The sequence below is a fragment of the Malaya genurostris genome, chromosome 2 (assembly GCF_030247185.1).
Source record: "Malaya genurostris strain Urasoe2022 chromosome 2, Malgen_1.1, whole genome shotgun sequence".
Classification (NCBI taxonomy): domain Eukaryota; kingdom Metazoa; phylum Arthropoda; class Insecta; order Diptera; family Culicidae; genus Malaya; species Malaya genurostris.
Genome location: NC_080571.1, coordinates 81392055 through 81408681, shown reverse-complemented (window position 1 = coordinate 81408681; position 16627 = coordinate 81392055). Strand labels below are relative to the sequence as shown.

At 36.6% G+C, this 16627-nt stretch overlaps 1 protein-coding gene across 3 annotated transcripts in view; it reads left to right on the top strand.

The window, feature by feature from the left end:
- The window catches only part of LOC131432356 (uncharacterized protein ZK1073.1), a 176498-nt gene that overhangs the window by 14611 nt on the left and 145260 nt on the right, over window positions 1-16627 (top strand). Inside the window, exon 2 of one of the 3 annotated variants that reach the window (XM_058598579.1) lies at window positions 9735-10109. In XM_058598579.1, the coding sequence (XP_058454562.1) occupies window positions 10050-10109 (60 nt within the window). In that variant the 5' untranslated portion in view covers window positions 9735-10049. The other 2 variants (XM_058598578.1, XM_058598585.1) reach the window with 2 other exon arrangements.

Genomic DNA, 16627 nt, shown 5'->3' with positions numbered 1-16627 from the left:
AGGGCATTAAGAAATTTGTCCTCCACTTACAGCTTGCTGGCTTTGTTGATTCCGTTTTCCGCTTTGTTGCTGATAAGCCTAATGCTACCGATGCACTTTCAAGAAAATACAAATAGTACTACTTCACTTTAGCAGCAAAAGTGTTAAGCGTTTTTAGTAACATTGAAATGCACTGTCCGTTAAAATAAAACATTTATATTGTAAGAATATCTATTTAATACATGGAAAACTTGTTTTACAATTCACTTTTATATTCTTCTGCATACTTTCACTTACATGAAACGGCACGTAACTACGTAACTGACACAAGTGACATTCATTTGCCATTCAAAATTTTCAATATAAAACGTTTCTGGTGAAATAAAGAGGATTTTTGTTCTGCGTTTTGCTGTCTTCGTTCTCCGCCAAGTGACAGCTTTTAAATACAGCAATTTCGTTTACATGAATGGTTATGCCAAATCAACAGATATGATAGTTAAATGAACAGCATTTTAGTTGAAACCAACAGGGTGTGAAACAACAATGGCAATATTGTAATTTTGTTATCTGCGGATTCTCCGTGCAAGCATACAAACCCGAATATTCCAAAAGTCTTTGGCACACGAATATAAATGCAAGCGGTGCCAGACTTTTTGTTATGTTTATTTCGTTGACAAAATCTACCACTTTTCTCTACGTCGATCTCTGGAAGTAGGATCAAATTGGAAAGCGACATTTATACTACTACAGGGTACGGCCAAGTAGACAGGACTTGTTTCAATATTTAATAATTGCGCTATTTTGCAGTCAATTTTGAAAGATTTTTTAAGGTATGCAATGTCATTTATTGACAATTCGCTCAGAATACAGTATCGATCAAATGTCAGTCTCCAACGTTTATTTTGGACATTTTACATACCATTTGACAATATTTCGGACGTAATAGCTGTAATTCCCGCATTTATTTTACCTTTTAGTTCTTCAATGTTTTTCGGTTTGCTGACATACACCTTAATCTTCAAAAAGCACTGGCTTGGCGGAAACCTCAGAATGTCTCCCATATTTTTTAAGATAGGCACGCACAGTTTCTCCATTTGAACGATTGTTTTCAATGTATATCGCTACAATTTCTGGCCGCTTTTTGTCGTAAATCGATCTATAGCTAAAATGGCAAAGACCGACGTTTTAGAATAGTAAAAGATGAACTCTTTTTATTTCGATTATTCCGACGTTACGAAAGAAAAACACTCGTTTCGGAATGCATTTTCCTCTAGTTTTCCCAAGTCGTAGTTGCACAGTGGGAGCATGTTTATGCAACAAGCATAAGATTGCTATAAATAGTATCTTCCAAGGCGTCAGAACTCGGACTTCACAAAGAAACAGAGATAGCGCAACTTTGTGTACTCTTCGCTGACAGTGACAGCTTCTCGCTTTCTGACTAGCCTGACTGTATGCATGAGTGCATGGATGGTATGAAAAGATCACTTTTGTGGACTATTCTTTTTTTTTTGTGCTGAGGATTTTTTTCTCCAGTCATGCGAGTAACATAAAGTTGTTCAGAATGTCGTTTCGGTCATCTCTTGAATATTATTTGTCTGAAGAACTAGAAGTTCCGTGTACCGAGTTGTTTGCTCAGAATGGCACCTAATCATAGCAATTTGCACACATAATTCGCTGTTGTTATTGTTGTTGCTGTAGAATATAAACATAAACTGTCAACAAAAACTTGATACGCACTAAAGCAATTTCGCATTTCTCATAGCTCAAGGTGTACACTGAAAGCTACAGTGTCTGCAAGCAAATCCGTAGTCAACATAATGCTATCCCACTCGGTTCGGTTCGTTTTTGTAACGTTCAGAGATTTGATGCTTGAAAAGCGGCCATCCTAAAAATAGCACTTCCCATCACTCATATAAACAATCGGCTTCTTTATGCTTCTGAATTGAACAATTTGGCTACCAGCGAACACGGCGGTTCCGAGAAAATTTGTTAGATTGTCTTACTCCATAATGTCATATTCGCTTAGCAAAACAAGTGGATTAATTCAGTAGTGCTTGATGTGATATTATTTTCATTTTGAACAACTTGTTCAAATGAAAGGAGGTAGCCCCGACTCTCAAATAGTGGATACTTCTTGAAGAGATTGAAAATCGAACGTTCGTTAGCTTAATGCAATATTAAGCTAAATAGTACAAATATTGAATGCAAATACAAACTTACAGGATTAATTTATATGGACAGCAGTTAGCATTCCAGAAGGTTCAAAACATATTCATAACCGAATCCAGCATTGTCCGTGTACATCTTACATGAACTGGAAGTAACGCAATAAATACCATCGCCCAGACAAGTATCGTTGTCTTCCACCCGGCATGGCAAACAACTAAATTAATTTAAATTAGTAGTTATTAGTTCTTACTTCACTTCACCAGTTCAGCAGTGCGAGCAGCCCCGTATGCGAATCGAACGGCAGATGGGTGTACTATAAATTTTGATGTAGATCACCATCTTGAGCGGGTTGTTTATGATGAGTGGAACGATCGGGAGCGGCTAACTTCTTCTGCTACTGACCGGTTCCTACAGGTTTAGGGTAGTTCGCCTATTTCAAGTAGTTCCAACCAAGTGTTCCTTTAAATAAATTTACACCCTTCAATTACCGCAAATTTTTACTGTACTGAATACACTTGAAAATTACATTTTCGTAATTAGTATTCATAATTATTGTTTACATTAGGACAACTGCTCTCCTAATCAACTCAGCTTCAATATTATTCTCATATAGGAAAAACTATTAGTTAGAATGAGATATGCCGTCTCTTTTGAATAGCCATAACAGAACAAAACATCTACACTGGAACCTCAATTTACGCGCAGAGCCGGGGGTGCGTAAATTAAATTTCGCGTAGATTAAATAAAACATCGTGTTATTTCAAGATTTTCGCGTGAAAAAAGGTTTTTTCAAATTTCATTTGATTTTAGTGTAAATAACATGAACAATCCTACTACGTCCGATGCTTTAGCGCCTGATAACCTTCTGAGTATGTTTTGAGACTATTGAGATGCTTAAGAGATGTTCCACGATCCAAGAACTACTTGGAGTATTGCCCTTAGGGACTACACTGTGTCACAGCAAGAACTACAACGGCTAATACATTTTTTGTTTGTGGTTCATACTTTTAGAGCTACACATTGCTTATGTGTCTCTTCAAAGCTTCCCAGTCGTCTAAGAACTTCAGTGAATACAGGTCTTAAGATCTATACGAGCATTCGACACTCTATGTATAGTTTTTGAATGCTGCTCATAGTCGTAGAGCTACATACTGCTTACTTGTGTATTTTGACCTTTTCTCGGAACATTCGCAGTCGGCCAAGAATTTCAGTGAAAACAGATCTTAAGATCTATACGAACATTTAACACTCTATGTATAGTTTTTGAATGCTGCTCATAATCGTGGGGCTATATACTGCTTACTTGGGTATTTTGATCTTTTCTCGCATGTGGTAACACTAATATGGACTGAGAACGAAAAGTTCGTTATTGCCCTTATTCTTAAGACCTGAACTCCAGGTAGTTTTTGGATGGCTTTTTCTCATAGAACTCCCGTGTGTAATTTGCGCGGTACAGCTGTTCCATCGCTTCGCGATCTTGGTCTTCCTGGTGGCGCCTTTTCCTCCGGAAAATCGTGTTCTGTCTGTTCCGCGCCTGTTTGTATCGCTAGACGTTCGCTCTCGTGCGATGTCCGCTAGCGACAACTTTCTCCCATCTTTCCGGCAACTTTCAGATCCCGACTCGAAAAAGGAGTCCTCTTTTGACGCTATCCATGAAGCAATCTATTTTTCCAACTCTTCGAAGGATTGAAAATGTTGATCTACCAGGCCGTGTGCCATCGAACGGAATAGGTGGAAATCAGAAGGGGCGACATCTGAAGAGTACGGCGGGTGGGATAAGACTTCCCATTTCAGCGTTTCCAGGTACTTTTTGACCACTTTTGCGACGTGAGGCCGAGCATTGTCGTATTGAGCGGGATGACTTTGTCATCCCGCTCTTGATGTTGTGGCCGCTTTTCTTTTAGCGCGCGACTAAGGCGCGTCAGTTGCGTTCGGTAGCGATCTCCTGTGATGGTTCCACCCGGTTTTAAGAGCTCGTAGTAAATCACACCGAGCCGATCCCACCAAATACAAATCATAACCTTGGCGCAGTGAATATTCGGTTTTGCCTTCGACAAAGTAGCATGCCCGGACTTTTCCCATTATTTTCTGCGTTTAGGATTATCGTATCGAACCCACTTTTCTTCACCGGTTACGATTCGATGTAAAAACCCTTTGCAATTTTGTCTTTGAAGCAGTTGCTCACATACAAATAGACGGCGCTCGATGTCCCTCGGTTTTAACTCGTACGGTACCCAGTTTCCTTCTTTCTGAACCATGCCCAGGGCCTTGAGACGTTTTGAAATGACTTGCTGACCAACGATTCGGCAAGCTCTTCTTGGGTTTGGCACGAATCTTCATCAAGCAATGCTTCTAATTGTTCATCTTTGACACGGAACGACTGAAATTAGCTTTGCGCCTAATTCATATTACTGTTTTTGAATTAGTTGATTTCAACAACAAAATTTCCAAAATAACTATAAAATTAGTTAAAATTGAGAATTTACTTTGGTGAGAAAAAAACTCTTATTGTTAGAGAATGAGTTTAGTTGGCGAATATCCTGGACACAAACCAGCACTATTTCAATCAAACACGAAATTCTCATTGACAACTAATTTTGTTATTAAAATCAGAAAATTTATTTCTATTTATCTGTCAGCATCATTACTGAAGGACAGCACAAAGAAAACAAGAATGAAATTGGTTTTATTAACAAGTTTATTAGCCAAAAACTCATGAGAAGTGTCAAAGCAAAACAATCCATTAAAAGCTAAATTTGTGCGCATTTGAAGCGATTGTGCGTAATAATGTTTTTACGCGGAGCAGTGAAGTGAGTTTCGAATGTCGCACTCTAATTGTATATGTCAAATGCCCTTCCGGGCCACGCCGTCCGGTGTACTACTTGTATTCGGTTTTTATTTTCCGAGTGCTCAAAGTTTTCAGTGAGAGAGTCGATTTCGCGAAGTCGAATGAAGAAAACAGCGATTTAGAAGAAAAGTTTTCAAAAAGAAGTTTATGTTTCGCTTATGTCTTTTTCTCCAATACAACATCGTATTTTATACCTGCCAATATAGAAAAGACTACTGCGACTGAAAATTTTTTCGGTAGTAGTGTGCCATCTAGTGGCTAGTAGCCATTACGGTGTTAACGTTTTTTCGGCGACAGTGTGCCATACAGCTGCAAGTTGCATAAACCAATTCAACCATATATGTTGGTTGAAAACAATGTTTTGTTTCTCTAATTCAACTAAAAGAATAGTTAAATGGAAATGAAGTATGCCTTGCTAAGAAATGACAGCACGTTTAATTGATGAATTTAACTAAAAAAGTAGCCATTTCAACAAATATTTTATTATTAAGGGAATTAGAATTAAAAATCTAAATTAGCAAAAGTAAGATTTTTTTAGTTGTCCCAAAAAATAACTAACTAAAATCAGAAAATCAACTAATTTTTTCGCAAAAATTTCGGTCTTTCGGTCTTTCCGTGGAATGTTTTTTCTCTTCCACCACCATAATTGTCTTCGACATCGAAATCACCATTTTTAAAACGTTGAAACCACTCCCGACAAGTTCTTCCACTCAGAGCAGCATCACCGTAAGTTTCTGAGAGCATTCGTTGCGCTTCAGCTGCATTTTTTTCGAATTGTAACAGAAAAGTAAAACTTCCCGCAAATGGCGAGATTTGGGCACATAAATAGACATTTTCGAGCGTGAATAATACGAAAGCAAGAACAACTGTCACTGAAACGGCGATGACAATTCGTTAGGCACTGTACATACTCACTTTAAAGGCATTATCATCTATGTATTTTGACCAGTTTCAGCCGGTACAGCCACCTATCGGAAAACGGCGGAAGCAAAGTTGTACACCTGATAGTTTCTACATTATTATGTTAAAGATCACTGGATATGAAGCAAAATTGCTCAATATCGTCCATACTGTAACTTGATATTGTTTCTAACATAAACAATCAATGTCATAGTTACGACCAGTGGTGGAATCATGTAAGGTAATAAGTGACTATCACCTCTTGGTGATAAAGAGGTGATCACCAGAATGTTTGGAATCACCGAAGGTGATCACTTTTACTATCACCATCACCGGTGATTGAGCCAACTTCACTCCATTTATCACCTGTCAAGAAACGTCAATTTTTCAGGAGTAAAATATGAATGTGGCTTATACCGTTGATATTAGGAGGAAGTGGCGTATACCCATATAATATTTTAAAATCTAAATTTTTATTTCTATAGTTTTCAATCCTTTTCATTGATTCGAGTCATGTTTATCAATGATGATTTGTATGGATCGAAGAGTAACGTTGAAAAAAATTGCCTCGCGAGTATGGCAAACTGCGCACAAACAAATAAAAAAAATCACTTGTTGGTTTAATTTAGTGTCGATTTTGATTTTTCAATGGAAATCAATGTCACAGTCAGTTCTTTAGGATAAATTTGCTAGCTTTGAGATGACACGAATTGTTAGATCTTCTTGATGTTTCACAACGGATGGCATTCCTCTCGAATGAGAAAGATCCGTTAAATAATTTTGTGTATAGTTTTCATTCACTTTAAGAAGAACACAAGAAGAAAATTAAGAACGCAGTTTTATCTCTTTTACTCGTTCAGTTGAACGAGACTAATATGTCGCTCACTAAGTCACGGCCATCTAATTCTACTGAAAATGTTAGCATAGATTTTTTATGTCGTTACGTTATGTGCAACAGGAGATGTCTACATTCATAAACTTATCACTTTTCCAGAAAGCAATTTATCTTTGACTCTACGAATACCCCAATGATATTCCTTCAAATAATAATTACAACATAAATTAATTGATTTAATTGATAAATACTACCGTTCATTCTATGAATTTTTTAAACTATATAAACTAAGTTACTTTTCATTTTGGTATTTAATTTTGACACAATATCAGTACGAATTTTATTAAAAAATTATCCTCTCCGACCAATTTTGGTAGGTTATGTTTATATCAGTGGCTTAAAATTCACCTAACGGACAATAATTTATAAAGCCACTTCTCAAAAAATCAAATCACTACTGAAAGTGATAACTAAATTGCTATCACCTCCATTTTGACATGAAGGTGATTAAATCGTGGTGACTATCACCTTACGTAATGTCAACGTTTGATAGTGATGTTAGCCTTTCAGCAGTGGTGACAGAACTTGGTGATTAACACCTTACATGATTCCAAATTTTCAAAAGTGATAATCACTTGGTGATAATCACCTTACATGATTCCACCCCAGGCTTCCCAGCAGTACTGCTTTTCAATTGCCGTTTTTCATTGAAAAACACTGGTGGCGTGGATTGCTCTGATTTTGCACTTTCGAGCAGAAATGCAACATTTTGACGGTGTTTCATTGCGATTTCTGCTCGAAAGTGCAAAACCAGAGCAATCCACGCCACCAGTGTTTTTCAATGAAAAACGCCAAATGACAGCCGCCACCAGACAGCATGAACTGTCTGAGCGCAAAGTCGAAAGCCCAGTCTATTAGGTTTTTTACCGTCACTGCTAACCTCAATCGGATGAACACATTTTGACCAGAAAAAACCTAATAGTATGTGTGAAGCATATTAGGTTTTTTTATCGTAACGACACAAATGAACAAGTATTCATCCTTGACAGTTCAGCGGTACTGTTTACAAACAAGCTTAAACAAAAATCGTAGAGCACATCTAAAACAATCATCTTTACACTTTGCAACTAGTCACTTTCATTTAATAAATAACAAAAACGAACCGTATTCAATCGTGAACAAATGTTTTAAAACTTTATTTAGGCGATACGGACCGTAAATGGTCTGAACCAATTTGTCAATAAACAAACAAAAGAAATTTCTGTTTACAAACAGTACTGCTGGACTGTCAAAAAGTGTTCATCCGATTGAGGTTAGCAGTGACGGTAAAAAACCTAATGCCGAACTGTAATGGCAGCAGCGCTCGCATGCCTAAATGAATGCTGTCACTGAGACAGTTTCTACTCGCCAGTTTGACGAGAGTATTCCATCCGGAGAGTAGTCAAACTGATCGGGCTGTTGGTTTCCTGTTTCTTTATGTTCGCTCATTCCATTCGGTGACAGCCTTTGAAAATCGATGACATCCTTTGACTTTTAGGGAATTACTTTTACAGTCGCAGGGCTGGTCAAGGGAGAGTAATATTTTGGTTTCGACAGAAACAACGTAGTGACTCTAATTCACGAAGTTTACTGTTGCAGTAGCGAAAACTTCCTGCTTCTTCGGCTGTCGTGGAGAATGAGAAAATGTTTTGAGATGGAATGAACTGTCAGACGAAGTGAATGACGGCAACGTTTGCTGTACAGTACTGTTTTTCTGAGGGATGTTGTGATGAAAACTTTCACAAGGCTGTTATGGAAAGAGAAACATGACAGTCGTAATAATAATGTCGCGCGGCGGTACATTTGGTTACGACGCATCTAGCGATCAAACGCTTCTTGTTTTGATTCGAATGAATGAAACTGACAGTGAGCCGAGTTCATCGAGGGGTTCTATTCAAATGATACATAAGAAATCGCAGACCACTCTATCTTGAGTTTATCTTTGATTCGATTTCATGGACATTTTTGTTATATATTTGCTATGGTTTCCAAGAAATTTTAAAGTGAAGTTGCGTTTCTAGGTCTTTTCCCCTACTGAGCATCGTCAGAAACGTTCAGACACCGTGCGATTCTTTTTCCCTATTTATTCTCTCGCTAGTTCTTTTGACTTCCATAAATCCAAACAAGTCGCAGCTAGGTCGGGTAGTAAGAATGTACCCGATTTATACACCAAAGCCAGTTTTAAGATTAATGCATGATTCGGCGAATAGATTCATCCATTCATTCCATATGGGAAAACCATTAGTTAAAGTGAGATATGCAATCTTTGTTTAGTACATTGGTTCAATGGACGAAAATAGTTGCAATCAATATTACACACTTTTCTCTTAATTTTTCTAGTAATATTGTCTCTTAGGACCGAATGCAATATGCATCCTCCGATTACAACGCAATCCGTTGATTGTTGACCGAGTAATAAGAAAAATAATACTCCGGTGAACAACCACAATTAGATTGAAACCGGGATTAAATAAACGAGTATAATAATATGCGACTAATGAGCTGACTATTGGTACAATTATTCTATTTCATATTATTATTATGGTAAAGGATGATAGTGTTCCTTCTGTATAAGTTACGTGACTGTATCCGTCACTACTTTGTGACTGCAAGTTGCATTAGTTTATAACGTAATTTTTTTTGGTTTATTTTTTTATTTCAGTAAGTTCACACTAGGTCCTTTAGGTTATACCAAAACTAGACAATCAATGCGATGTTTTTTCTTCTTTGATATAAAAGAAAAACAAATTAAATCGTACACCTACATCCTAAATTTAGTTAGTCCAGCTGAGACTATTACATAAATCTGCAGCTTTTAACCGATCGGCACACCCAGCCTTCAGAGTGAGAAATCGAAGTAGATGAGATCTTCGGTACGTGCCGATAAAAGAAGTCGATACGTGATTGTAGTTCTAACTGTTGTAAACAAATTTGGTAAATAAACGTCATGTTGTCTGATCTCAGCTGGCAGGTAGGCAACATTGCACCTAGTGCGAGGAAGCATTGAGCGAAACAGTTTCGAGGAGATTCACGAGAATAGCGCACCATCGGATTAATTGTGGGGCGGTTGTAGAGTGGTCGGGAAAGCGCTGTTGGAAAACCGCTCGCACTTGTCGTAAACTGTTGCTGTTGTCGGAAGTGCCAAGTTTGAAAGTGGATCTCATTACCTGCCGTCAGCTGAAGTTGATACGGCCCTGAGAAAAAAGAAAAAGGAAGAAGCAAGTGCCTTAAAGTAACGGTGTTAGTGCAGGACGACCTGTGGAAGCGACAGCAGTCACGATGAGCGCCCAGGAAAGAAGGACCTCATTCGCCCGGCGGGCGGAGAGCTTGATCGAGCGGGTGAGAATTATGCACACGATTTATGAGGTATCACGTGACCAATGGTGAGATTTTATCGAAAATGAGAGTGTTTTCCCTAGGTTTTTGACCCTACGAGACTAGAAACGAAAAAAAAACACACTTTCATTTCCCGTTCCCGCTTTGAAGGCAACAGTAGTCATGGAAAGATTGATGGCTCATAAATTCATTGCTTCACGGTCGTGAGCAATTTCTGCTTCGGTCGATTACCATTCCAAATCGAGCAATAGTTGGTACCGTGAAAATTACAAATTGGTGTCAACTGAGTTGCACGTTTACTTAATTTTCATTGCTTGGTCGATTTTTCGTTAGGAAGTTGCTTCTAATAATTAGTGAAATTCTTTTCATGCCATCAATCGAACGATAATTTAGAAATTATCCTAGTGCATATATTAAATTTTGTTTCCACGGACAGAATAAATATTTAGGAATATTGCTCCGGATTCGCTTGTTTATTATATATTCCTATCCTCGAGTTTTCCTCATAGATTCTTAAACTTTCATAGCAACAGAGAACCCTTGGTTGACGTGTGTACCTTATAAAATTGTTTGTTAATATTAACTTGTTTGAAATATTATATTTGCATACTAACATTGCACGGTAATGCTTTAGCAGTAGATTGAGTTATTTCAGGATATTTACATGTAGTCCAGTTATTCCTCGAAAATGATTTTGCTACTGATAATCCTTTTATATTTTCAGATTAAAGAATTCAATTATATTTACTTAAATATATTTTCAGGAATTTTAATTATCCTCTGTTTTGCGTCCATAAAAATGGCTTATTTTTTACTATAAGTCACCGGGGGTCATTTAAAAAGTCAAAACTAGTCGCGTTAGACGTTGTTGTCATAATTTTAATCGCTTATAACCCAGTGACTCGTAGATGGATTTATACCATTCAACCAACAATCGATCCGAAAAATTTCAACTCAATCATGTTTAGCAACGGCATTAAAGTGTTTCGTTAGTACATTCATGAAAAATTTATTACAATTGGTCCACGTTTCCCGGAACCAATCGCAGCACACCAGAGTGAAAATTCACTTTGTTCCCAAACACAGCTAACGGTTTTGACCGTGGTTTCGCTCTTCAAAATTCATTCAGTAGCATTTCGGCCACAGTCGGTATAAGCAACTTTGAAAAGTTTCGGCATCGTTTTGCAAAAAAAAAAAAAACATTTTCTTGTTAAATTAAAAAAATTTACAGTGTCTTTATATTTTATGAACTAAACTCAACTCAATTTGAGAGGAAATTTCACAGAATACTGGCTGCCCGATGTTTGCAAAATGTATCAGTAATGGAGAAGAAACAGTTTTAGTTAGAAATACTTTTTCATTATTATTAAGGGGTTTGGATAACAGCCGTTTTTGTGCTTTGGGCACATAACCGATTTCACTATTCCTTACGTTTCGTCTTCGACTCGTCAGTGCAGAGCAGTTCAATATGAAACGCTAAGCAAACGTAAAGTTAACGCTATTTACGAAACACACGCCAAAGCGCAATATAATATCGCCGTACAATACACGGATGGTTGGAAGGGAACAGAATAAGCTACCTTGGGACAAAGTTTCGTTGAATTCGAAAGTGGTGTTTTTTGCTTTTGTAAATTGACTTGAAATTTTGATATCCGTTTTTTTGCCTTTCTCTATAGAAAGGTATTAGAATTGCTGGAAAAACCGACTTTCGAACGGAGCATCGGAGACCCATAGTGTTATATACCATTCGACTCAGTTCGAAGAGATCGGAAAATGTCTGTGTGTGTGTATGTGTGTATGTGTGTGTGCACTTTTAGAAGATATTTGAACGCGCTCAATTTTCTCAGAGATCGCTGAACCGATTTTAACAAATGACTCGTTTAAAAGCTACTATTGGGCCATTGATCAAGTTCAAAGATCAAATGGCTGTGACTTTTGGTTCCAGAGATATAATTGTATAAGTGACATAACCGACAAAACACGTTGATTTTTACCACTCTTATTTTGGGATCACCTCTAATTTCGTAAAGCGCAATTGTTCAAAAGTTTAAGCACCTCGAAAAATGTCCTCATGAAAAATTTGAGCTAAACCGGACATGCGTAAGGGGTGCTGCCTGGCGATTAAGGTTTGAAAATTTTCGATCTTGGAAAAGCACCATAGGGGGGAGTACATGAAATTTCCAAAATCGAAAATTTTTTTGATGCCGAAACTCTTAAAACTGCATGTAACGTCGAGATTTAGTGTCATCTCAAAGAAAAAAATCAACTTTCTGAGACTATTTTTTCTAAGTCCCAAAAAGTCGATTTTTTCAAAAAAATTTTTCGAGATGACACTAAATCTCGTCGTTTCATGCAATTCTAAGCCTTTTGGCATCAATTTTTTTTCGATTTCGGAAATTTCATGTACCCTATGTACCTAATGACAAATCCTTCAAACAATTGTTGTACTGGTGATGTTCTCAAAATAAGTCTAATTTTCGAGAGAATGAAGAGTGAAAATTCCTGAAGTAGCCCCCTCATTTTTTGTGACCTAGCCGATTTTGAAGTTACTCTTGTTTTCTAGTTTTAGTATCCACAAATCCAAAAAATTGTAATATTTCTTGTTACATCAACATTTAGGCAAGTTTTTATAGTAATGCCTTCTGACGCTAGAGTTTTTTTTCGAAACTTTACAAATTGATAAAATACTATTTTTGTCTCAAAATAGAGCATATATTTTTTTTAAATGTTAAATTCTACCTAATTTTCCATCACCATTTTGTAAACAAATTGAATTTAAAGCATCTTCTCGGTGCGATATTCATGCGTTCAGATAGTAAAAATATTTCATTTTCGTTAGACGCGCCGCATGAAACGTGCACTGCTTGAGGGAAACGGCAGGGAGCGACGGGGTTTGGTCAAAACGTGTCGCAGCTCGCTTCGGTTTCGTTTTCAGTTGTAATTCCTACAATCCGCAATCAATTGGGTAACAATTCTGCACTTGTCCAAACTCAGCACTCTGCTAGGCGGTTCGAAAGGGCTCTCTTTGAATATTTGCGTCATTACACACTTTCATCAGAAAGGGCGGAGCTAACGCCATCTAAAATATAACACGGAATGTTTTAGGATTTTTACCTGTCTGCTCAATACAGTTGGATAAATATATTAAATAGCTGTTTGATTTTTTTTTGATATATAAATTAAAATTAAATTAATAATATTAAATTGGCTGTTCGGTCACAATTGGTGACTTTTCAGCCCTATTATATACTTGATTTGATTATTACCATTAGGACATCATTCGCTTCCGCAATTCTTGGATTTTTGTGTAGGGAAAATTATTAACCTACTAGTATTGTGTAATGGGGGTAAAGGAGCTTATATACTAACTTGCTAGCTAATACAGAGAGCGAATCGATTCAATTGAAGATTATATCGATTTTTGTCGGAATTTGCTTATAATATTATGTGACATTACATCTAATGGTTCTATATTTGTGAGTCTGTGTAAATCATTTGTACAAAACCAGGGAGGACGCTTCAAAATCATTTTCAGAATTTTATTCTGAATCCTTTGAAGCGTTTTCTTCCTGGTGGAACAACGACTTGACCAAATTGGTACTGCATAAAGCATGACTGATCCGAACATTTGTTTATTAATTTACAATTTGTTTTTTAGACAGAGCTTAGAATTTCTGTTTATAAGAGGATATAAACATTTAATATATTTATTACACTTTGCTTGGATTCTTTCTATATTATCCTTGAAAGTGAGTTTTTTGTCATACGTTAAACCTAAGTATTTTGCATGATCAGACCAATGTTGTTTTCTATGTCTAGAAGAACAACTCCAGTGGATAACCCAGAGGATTTATTTGCTTTTTTCATGTTCGTTACTCTTACAAGTTCATGACGAAACCCAAACTGCTCTGGTAAGAAAATTGAACTCTCATTTATATGAGACATCATTCTCAACAAGATTTTTCAAAAAGCTTACTGATAGAGGAAACTAAAAACCAATTGGTCGCAAAGGCGGTGGTGTTTTCTTCTCCTGTATCAACACGTACCGATACGTACCGGTTTTGCATTGTCATTTTGTATGACGGTTTGAAAGTTTCGACACTCATCGCCCTGTAATTTCGGAACCGAAAGTCGGATCTGGATGAAACTGCACAGTATATTTCCAGACAATGAGAGCTTTAATTTGTGTCAAGGAAGTCGGATCCGGATCGATTTTCGGGAACTTTTTCAAGCATTTGCATCTTAGTTTGTTAAAATCGGCTGAGAAAATACCGAGAAAATTGAGTGCGCATTTTTTTTCATAAACTAGCACATATTACTTTGTAATTCCAGAACCGGAAGTCGGATAAAGATGAAATTCAATGGCAGACTATGGGATCACAAGACCTTTCGTTTTTGGTTGTGAAAATCGGTTCAGCCGTATCTGAGACAAGTAAGCGAATATTGGTCCAATTTTAGGATCGGGATGAGTGTTCTTTGAGAAAATCGAGTGCACTTTTTCAATTTTTTTTTGCACATTTTACCTTGTAACTCCGGAACCGGAAGTCAGATGCAGATGAAATTCAATTGGGGGCTATGAAATTAAAGGGCCTTTAATTGGAATCTAAAGGAATAATTCTTTTAAACTTACCTCACAACTTTTTAAATTGGAAAGGTTATGCTAGTGTGCTCAAACAAACTTTTTTGTTCATATTTAAGATTCAAATAACATTTTTTTTAAAGAATCTCTTTGTAATATTTATGAAAAAAATGAGTTCTATTAGAAAGGCATCATTACATCACCAGGTGAATTAAAAAAGGTTTTCAGAATGTAACCAATGATCAAGTTCAAATGTTTTATAGTTGATACTTTTGGTTTCGAAAATGTGTTCGGATATACGAAGTAAGCGCTGATACCCGCTTTTGTGAGCTAACTGAATCAATCTGAATGTATTTTCGTCTAAATCATCTTAATAAGAAGAGTATGTACGTCTTCAAAAGAAAAAAAAATTCCTATACTCTGAGTTTGTTCTAAAAAGGACTGAATTATTGAATTGAATGAACACAGTTCGAAAAAATCTTGGGATTTTTTATCTTATAAGATGCACATAAATGGAGCGTCATGTTTCACACAAAGTTATATTCAAGAACATTTAAAAAAATTGTGTGATTCAAAAATCACATGACTTGAAATCGAGTAAAATCAAATACAAAAGATCGATAGCAAGAGCGCGACTTGAACCGAGAAACATTAGATTACGAATCACGCCGTTAACGGACTGAGCCACAGAAACACATTTCTGCTTAATGAATAATTGATACATATAAATACAGCGGCACTTCATAGTTGAGTGCAAATTACACTCGCAGCCAGTAAAATTCTGTACGAATGGAATATTGCGTCACTTGACAAGTTAAGTAGTTATGAATTGTATCGTTTGTAGAGTTATGTTACCTGTAAAATTCATAATTTTTTCTGTGCATTTTATTTAAAAGCCAAGGATTGGCAGAGTATTGATGGAAATAATTACACAGCACAGTTCCTGTGAACACAATTGCGTACTTTTCAATTCAAAAATGGCTTTTTATCAATTGGTTCCTCGTCAAAATATTTATTTAACGTTAGCCTACGTTGCGAAGTTTATTCTTTTATCTTCATGATAAAACAATTACAAATATATTTCGTCAAGTATAGGATAGACTTTTAATATAATTGGTACGGAAACGGCTATTTTTTCATCAAACACTTGCACTTCGACTTTGATTGAGTGCCTTTCACCCTGGAAATGAAGGCAGTTTACGCAAAATAAATGTTTTGACATCAAACCAATTGACCAAAACCGCATCTTTGAATTTGAAACCAAACAAATTGAATCGTTTCCAACTACATACAATCCGCTGTAGGGTTACAATTTTGGGCTTGTGCGATCTGTGCAATCTGCTAGGTTGCGCAAAAAGACTCTCTTGGAATATTTGCGTCATTACCAGGGCTGGAAAAATCACCAAAAATCAAAAATCACCAGTGATCGACGATCACTGCTGATCTTAAGATCACTGATCTTGAACTTTAAAAAATCACTACTGATTTGATCACTACTGATCCTAGCCTAAAGAAAAATCATCGTCACATAATCGCACTCATCTGATCCTTATGTGATTTGATTTCGTGTAAGATCATGATTATGGAATTAGGAAATCAGAGAAGATTTTAATTTCAAAAAATCACTACTGATGCGATCAGAAATGATTTGAGTAGAAAATCGTTTTTGATGAGGATCAGCAAAAATTGTACAAAGGGGTGAGCAAATGATACAACTGTATAAATTTTGCATAATGCAGGTGATATGCGTGCGAGTGTTCAAATCGGTGAAAATTTTCTGTTTTGTCGCTTTTGGGAATCTAATGATGGGTGAAAGAACGTGTCAATGGGGTTTGAAAATCAATAAGTTTTGATGTTTCGAATGCGTGGAGGTGTTCAAATCGGTGAAAATTTTCTGTTTTGTCGCTTTTGGGAATCTAATGATGGGTGAAAGAGCGTGTCA